The sequence below is a fragment of the Sturnira hondurensis genome, unplaced genomic scaffold (genome assembly GCF_014824575.4).
Source record: "Sturnira hondurensis isolate 20B ecotype Veracruz unplaced genomic scaffold, ASM1482457v3 Scaffold0016282, whole genome shotgun sequence".
NCBI classification, from domain to species: domain Eukaryota; kingdom Metazoa; phylum Chordata; class Mammalia; order Chiroptera; family Phyllostomidae; genus Sturnira; species Sturnira hondurensis.
The window spans coordinates 1-6,926 of record NW_028088913.1 but is presented as its reverse complement, the minus strand read 5'-3'; the positions used below and the strand labels follow the sequence as shown (position 1 = coordinate 6,926).

The following is a 6,926-nucleotide window of genomic DNA, read 5'->3' as shown; positions in this document are numbered from 1 at the left end:
GAGCCCGTGCACGTAATAAAGATCGTGCTCCTGAACCCCTTGGTGTCTGGTCGCTTCATTTTTCTGTAACATTAGTACATGCAGGAAGGCAGACTCAGTTACCAGTTTCTGTGGGCAGTCAGGCCAATGGGGAGGGTCCCACACACAGGCTGTGGCATGTCCACTTCTGTTTCTTTCTAACAGAAAACTAAACTAGGGTTTGAGTGAATTCATTCCCACTGGGCTGCACCTAAGAGAAAGGACAGTGTCTGAGAGGGTCCCGTCCCATGGCAAAGGAGTCATCATGAGGACACGTGTGTGACAGGCAGTGAACCAGTCAGATGGGGCAGGGTCACCAGCCCCAGCTGGGAAAGTCTTGAAGTCACTGGAAGGAATGGAAGCCTCACACCAGGACACAGATGTGAGCCACAAGTCAGGATTAAATGAGTCTGTGAGCTTTTGGGGACTGAGACCTGTCCTTCTGCCTTTAACTCCCTGGTGGAGTCCCACAGAGAGTAGATCAATGGTTACATGTCCCTGTCAGGTGTCCTGTTCCTGTTCGTGGCATGAGGGAGAGAAGGAGCCCTGGATGGGTCCCAGCAGAGGCTCTTTCTCCTGTGATCTGGGAACCTGGCTCCTGACGGAGCTGGGGGCTGCTGCTCTGACGGACTTCTGTGTCCTTCCTGTTGCCCAGGAGGGTGGACCTGGGCACAAGTGTGAGCAGGAGAATCCAGGGAGCCTGCAGGGTGGAGGAAGCAGAGCCGAGCAATGGGGCTGGAGTGAAGGAGGCAGACGATGAGGGACATGGAAACAGCAGAGAGAGCCAGAAATGTGTTTGGTGAGCAGTGGGGGTTACAGGTGACTTCAGGGACCCCAGGGACCGAGAGCCCAAGGCAGGACCAGTGCAGTCCAGAAAGCCCTAATAGCCAAGCAGCTCCACAGTCACCTTGAGACTTGGCTCCTGGGGAGGCTTCAGGAGCAGGTAGTCAGAGGGATGGAATGTGGGTCTCTGCCACCAGAGGCACAGAGAACAGGTGTGACCGAAATCTCCCAGGACTCTGGATCCAGCTTCCATTCTCTATAGAGATGATGCTCATTCATGCATTCATCACCATTCTTTCCTTCATCAGAAGCAACTGGGTGTTTGTTACATGTTGGTCCCTGAGCTGGTTGCAGGTGTGGGGAGAGGAGTGAGAGGCAAAGTCCTTCCCTTCATACCCAGTGGGAGTGACACCAACACATCAGGAAGCAAAGAAGGGATTTCAGTCCAGGGCAGGGAGGTGTGGGTGGGCCACCTGAGGGGGAGGCCTGGCTGTTCCCAGCAATGACTGATTGTTACTGTAGGGACTTTGGTTCTGGAGTGAAAACAGGTTAATTCTCCATTTCCTTTCACTCCCCAGACTAGAATCTCTCCCCCTGTCCCGGCCACATCGAAGAAGAAAGGATCTGAACTGGCAGCAGGTGTCAGGGTCTACACACGTGTGAGAGGCCCTTGGAGTGGAGGGGGGATGGGCTGGGAGTGCAGGCAGGTCTCGGCGTGACTCACACTGGACAGTCCTGGTCTGTGTGACTCTGTGTGAATGCGCCCGTGTAACTCAGTTCCCCTGAATGAAACAGGATAGATAGTGAGTTGTCTCAGATTTGCCAGGTTGCCTGTGGATGACCCTTAGTTGTTTCCCAATTTCCTGAACTAACAGTTGGAACAGAGGAGCTGCCCCAGCTAACAGCCTTTGTGACCATTTGTGTCCCCAACAGAGGACGCTCTGTTCTGACCCCTGGTGGACAAGGGGCTGTGAGCAGCATCTTCTCTGTTCCTCATGGGAATGCTGACCTTCCTCTGGGGTCTCCTATGTCCCCCAGGGCAGGTAGCTAATGGCCTGGGAACCTTGTCCACATGTGCTCTCCACTCATAGTCTCAGGTGAAAGGCCATGTTCTACCAGTGCCAGATGTAGCTCTTGAGCCTGAGCCCTGGCTGGTGACCAGCTCACAAGCCTTGTGACTTGGGCATCCAGGAAACCGTTGCTCCAAGTTAGTCCTGCCCAGAAGAACAAATCCACCCTGGAGTTAGGATCCCTGTGACAGGGGTCTGTGGAAGGGCTCCCAGGCTGAGCTTCTCTGTGAGGATCCCAGGGGCGCCTTAGTCCAGCCCCTGATGGAGCCCCACAGGGTCTTTCTCAGGGTCATGGTCATAGGGAGGGCTCAGGGACCTGGGTCTCTCTCTGCTGAGTTACTCCCATCAGACTGTTCCTTCTTTCTGCAGTGACTGTGTGCAGGGGTCAACTCCCAGAGGGGAACTCTGGTCTTAGGAAATTTATCTCCACTGTGTGTGTCCTGCACTAAATGCCCAAGCCCAGCCTGGGATGTGAAGCAGAGGGGGATGGAGGCAGAGTCCAGGGTGTGAGTCCTGTGTGTGAGTAGAATTCACCCCACCCCACACCCAGAGGGCAGAGAGCAGTCACTCACGGTACACATGGAGCTGTCCAGTTGCTTTGTCACCGTCCAAAGTTTGCTGTAGAGCTTGTATGGTGTAGTATCCTGTGTCATTCAGGGTGACTTTCTCGAGCAGCAGGGATCCATTGGGGTGTATGGTCTCTCGACCGCTGTATGCAGGCCCGGGGGTAAATTTTTGACTCCGTATTGCATATGTTGCAATTACACGGGTGTTGTCCGAACTTTCTCCTCTGTACCAGGAATAGCCTAAAAGATCCTCAGGCACATTGTGGACAAGGAGAAGCACATCCTTCCCTTCGGTAGCACTGATCGACGCAACAGTGAATTGGGCAGTGGTGGGCGGGCTCCAGAAGGTTAACAGTGAGACTAGGAGAAAAGGAGAAGTCCATCAATATTTGGATCTTCGAGTTGAGGGGGAAAGATGAGGCCCTAGGTCCTGAACAGGTCTCTTAATTTCTCAGGCTTAGTGTGTGTGTGAGTGTCTCCCATGGTCAAGGTCAGCAGCAGGGCCACCATGACTTCAGCGCCTCTGAACCTGTTACTTCTTCTAGTTCGAAACTCTGTCCTAGGTACTTGCCCATCTCACCCCCTCACTGCCCTCAGACCCCTGTGGACACTCGGGGGGGGGGCCTAGGGAGACACCTTCCTTGACCACCTCCTTTAATGACCCCGTGTCTTCACTTGTGACCTGTCCCTTCGTGACACGTGTGGGTACCTGACACCACATCTGGATCTGTCCCTGTCTGTCTCCTCCCCACAGAACGTGAGTTCCATCGGGGCAGAGGCTTGTCTGACCCTGCTGTACGCCCTGTGCCTCCCACAGGCTGCAGGCACCTGTGGGGCAGTGAGTGGGTCGTCCCAGGTCCTGCTCCTCCTGGGGTGTATCTACTTCTTTCTGAGGTCGGTGGTGAGGAGGATTAGTGCCCCTGGTTAAGTTTTCCTGGTGTCACCACTCATACAAATTGTTGTTATGCTCACCAGCTGTCAGAAATTATTTCTCAGTGGTGAACAACCTTTAAAACGTACTTGCAGTTTTGCTGCCCCTCACACTTTCAGGTCATGAGATTTCCCTGTTGCTGAGCCCCCCACCCCATCCTACTTCCTGTCCTCTCCCCTCAGGGCCAAACAGAAGCCCTCTGTGCCCTCTCAGAACCCTGTCCTCCCCAGGGGACCCAGCCAGTCTCTGCCCCATCCTCCCGTCCACCCCCAGGGCTTGCCCCTCCTTACCGGCTAAAAGGAGCCCCTGCCAGGGGACGCGCCCTCTGTGGGCAGGGGCTGAGGGGGACTCCATGGCGTCTGCTGCCTGCTCTGTCCCTCCCTCTGTGACAGAAGCTTGGATTCCACAAATGTTCACGGGCACTGCTGACCTGAAGTGTGCGATCTGCCAACAGTCTCCAAGTGTGCCCAGCCTGCTCGGGCTGGGATTGCTCCCCAGTCACGTGGGCTGGGGCGGGGTCAGTGCCCAGGTCCCTCCCTCCCCCTCCCCCATTCCAGCCGGGCCCTGTTTCCTCCTTCCCATTTCTGTTTTGTCCAGTTTTCAGACCCTGAGACGTGCGGAGCCCTCTCTGCCTTTTTCCGCGTGTTTCTCCATCCCTCTTCCCTCAGCCCTCGTGCGCGCGCAGTTAGGAGCCTTGTGGATGAGCACAAGCCTGGGACAGAGCGGAGGGGCGCTCCCCACAGCTGCAGGTTGGGTGCACAGTTGCGCCACCCTTAGGCTTCTCTTGTTCCTAGGCTCTTTTCCCCCAGAGCAGGAGTCCTGACGTAACATCAGGAAGACTTGTCACGGAGATGTCACCCTGCTGTTCATAGTTTCATCTGTGAAACATGGTGAAGATTGTGATGCCAGGTGACTCCTCAGAAATGCTGCTTCACAGCTGTCCAGCTAAGGGTGGGTGCCCCAGGAACAGACGGTGTGAATAGGGGTCTGGGCAGAGGCTCCACTTCTCCTGTGCACAGGGAGGGTATGCAGGTCCTGCTAAAAATGCAGATTCTGCCTTGGCTGGTGTGGCTCAGTGGACTGGACTTGCGCCTGCAAACCAAAAGATGGCTGGTTGGATTCCCAGTCAGGTCACACGCCTGGGCTGCAGGCCACGTCCCTGGTTGGGGGTGTGTGAGAGGCAACCACACATTGGTGTTTCTCTCCCTCTCCTTCCCTCCTATAAAAATGAATAAATGACATCTTTTAAAAACTGCAGATCCTGACTCTGCAGGGGTGCAATGGACCAGCGACTCTGCTTCTGACCCACTTTCTGGTGAGGTTGGCCTTGCTGGCTTGTGGAGCTCACTTTCTTTATTTTTTCTTTTACCAAATATTTGGTGGGCTTCTACTACTCTCCCAAGCTGTTTTCAGAAACTGGTCATATAGCAGTGAGCAAAACACAGAAGTGAGAATCCAGTGCTTAATAATAAATCTATCAGGATGTTTCATTTGACATTTCTTGTTAACACCTAAACTTGTTCATTAAAAAAATCACAGGAGCAGGGAAGCACGCTCCAATAGGGAGGCAGACAGAGACACTGCCCAGAGAGGACAACCCTCTCCCCCCAGTGTTGGTCTCTGCTGTGTCCTAGTCTGGGGTCTGTCAGCACCACACAGAGAGCCCCGGGGCTCCCAAACCTGGGGACTGTTTCTGTTTGTGACACAGGAGCCCAGCTGGGCACCAGGTCTCCCCCAGGTTCTCAGATGCTCTGGGGAGGTGGGTGTCCTCCAAGCAGGAAGGTCACAGAGGTGACTCTGGGGTGACAAAAGGACAAGCTAGGTGGTGACCTGTGAGGGGACCCACCCTCTGTGTTCAGGTGTCACCAGTGTGGCCTCTGCTTCTAAGGACAGAGACCCAGGACTGGGTGTCTGAGAAGGACCTGCAGTCCCTGGTGTGAAGGGAGGGGCGTCCTGCGTGCTCTGGCAATAAAGACGGTGGTGGGTGGTCTGGTGGCTGTGGGCTCCCTGGTTCTCAGGGGACAATTCAGGGGACCCTCTCTCTGTGCCTGTTGGTTGATCCTGTCTATGTGTTCCCTGACCGTGGGGACAGCCTCTGCACTCTGCCTGGGGCCTTGCGTGTGGTCACTCAGCCTTGCCCATGGGTGGTGCCAGGCAGGGAGTGGGGAGCAGTGCAGGGACCCCTGGCCCAGCAGGTGCTCCCAGGCCCCCAGAAGGAGCCAGCGGGACAGTGCAGGCATGTGGGAGGGCCCAGAAGGGTCTGTGGTGTGGAAATCAGGCTCTTTTTCTACCTCCTTAGCCAAAGTGAGGTTCACATGTGAGTTTCCTGTGTGTCTCAATGTCGCCCCCTGGAGGGCATTGAGACCTGTGGCCCAGGTCAGAGCTGTACCAGGGATGCTGACCAGGCTCCAGAGGGTGGGAGCTAACACTGAGCCCTGGGCAGTGGTGGACTCTGACCATCAGGTTGAGTGGCCAGTCATCCCAGTTCCTGGTCACTGGATTCCTGACTCCACCCCAGGGCTGAGTGAGTCCAGTGGGAGACAGGGGTGGTCCAGCAGAATCTTGATCCAGTGTCAGGAGAACTGTCTCCCAGGGGGATGTGTTGTCTCAGGAGCAGCTCTCTGTTCCCGAGGTTTCAAAGGATGGGCCAGGTGAGGGGTACTTTGAGTGTTTCAGGAGAGGACTCAAGCCTGGGGGCTGGTCCGCAGATTGTCCTGTTTCCCCAGCACAAGTCATCTGTGTGGCTGCCTGTCATGTGCTCTAGGCCTCCTCACAGGGCCCAGGAGCTGGAGCAGCTCCATGTGGAGACTCGGGCAGAGGGTGGGGAGGCCCTGTGGGACCCTCAGGCCCTCTGAGAAGGAAGCAACCTCAGTCCCATCATGGGGAAATTCTTCTTGTTCTCCGGACATCATGGTCTGGTAGGTGAGATGTCTTTTGGAGACCTTGGCAGGATTCCCAGTGGACCAGGGACCCTGTGGTGGGGGAATCATCCTCTGATTTGTTGGTGGTCAGGAGGAACTTCCTTCTTCCCTGGTGGTGATTCTCCGGGGTGGAGAACCCAGAGTTTGCACCCTGTCAGGTCTTTGTGAGAAGAGCAAGGGCTTCGCTGTCTGCCCCACCGCACCACCAGGAGATGTCACTCACAGGCCTTTTGGGTGTGACCTGAAATATGAGTGGGCGTTCACCCCTGGAAGGACATGGGGGGTGTATTGATAGCAGCTGCCTGCAGAGGGCTGGCCTGGGGAGACACCTGGCTAGATGCAGGAGCTGACGGAGTGCCCTGTGAAGAGAATGGACAGTGAGGAGTGAGGACTGAGGGATGGTGGGGAGGGTCAAACCCTGTGGGTCTGTCGGTGCTGCTGCCAGGGAAGAGCAGAGGGAAGCCAGGGTTCAGCAGCCCCTGGGGGTGGCTCCTGACTGTACCTCTGCCGCTCTCTGGTGGACAGGGATGGAAGTGCAGCAGTCACCATGTTTATTTTACAAGATTTCATAGACGTTTCATGGGAGTCAAACATCTAATGTTAATGTTCCATGTCCGTGATTCCGAGTCTCTCTTTT

At 55.6% G+C, this 6,926-nt stretch overlaps 1 protein-coding gene across 1 annotated transcript; it reads right to left on the bottom strand.

Annotated features, from left to right (window-relative positions):
• Positions 1-2,074: 2,074 nt before the first annotated feature.
• LOC119000766 (carcinoembryonic antigen-related cell adhesion molecule 3-like) lies at positions 2,075-3,818 on the bottom strand. Its single transcript, XM_037065886.1, has 2 exons — positions 3,659-3,818; positions 2,075-2,797 (listed from the first exon to the last, which is right to left on the bottom strand). The coding sequence occupies exons 1-2, from the start codon at positions 3,720-3,722 to the stop codon at positions 2,436-2,438; spliced, it is 426 nt and encodes a 141-aa protein (XP_036921781.1). The 5' UTR covers positions 3,723-3,818; the 3' UTR covers positions 2,075-2,435.
• Between the last annotated feature and the right edge of the window lie 3,108 nt (positions 3,819-6,926).

Coding starts and splice junctions, on each gene's coding strand:
- LOC119000766 (XM_037065886.1), bottom strand. CDS start 3,722: ATGGAGTCCCCCTCAGCCCCTGCCCACAGAGGGCGCGTCCCCTGGCAG. Junction 2,798..3,658: donor GCAGGGGCTCCTTTTAGCCG/GTAAGGAGGGGC, acceptor CTTTTCTCCTAG/TCTCACTGTTAACCTTCTGG.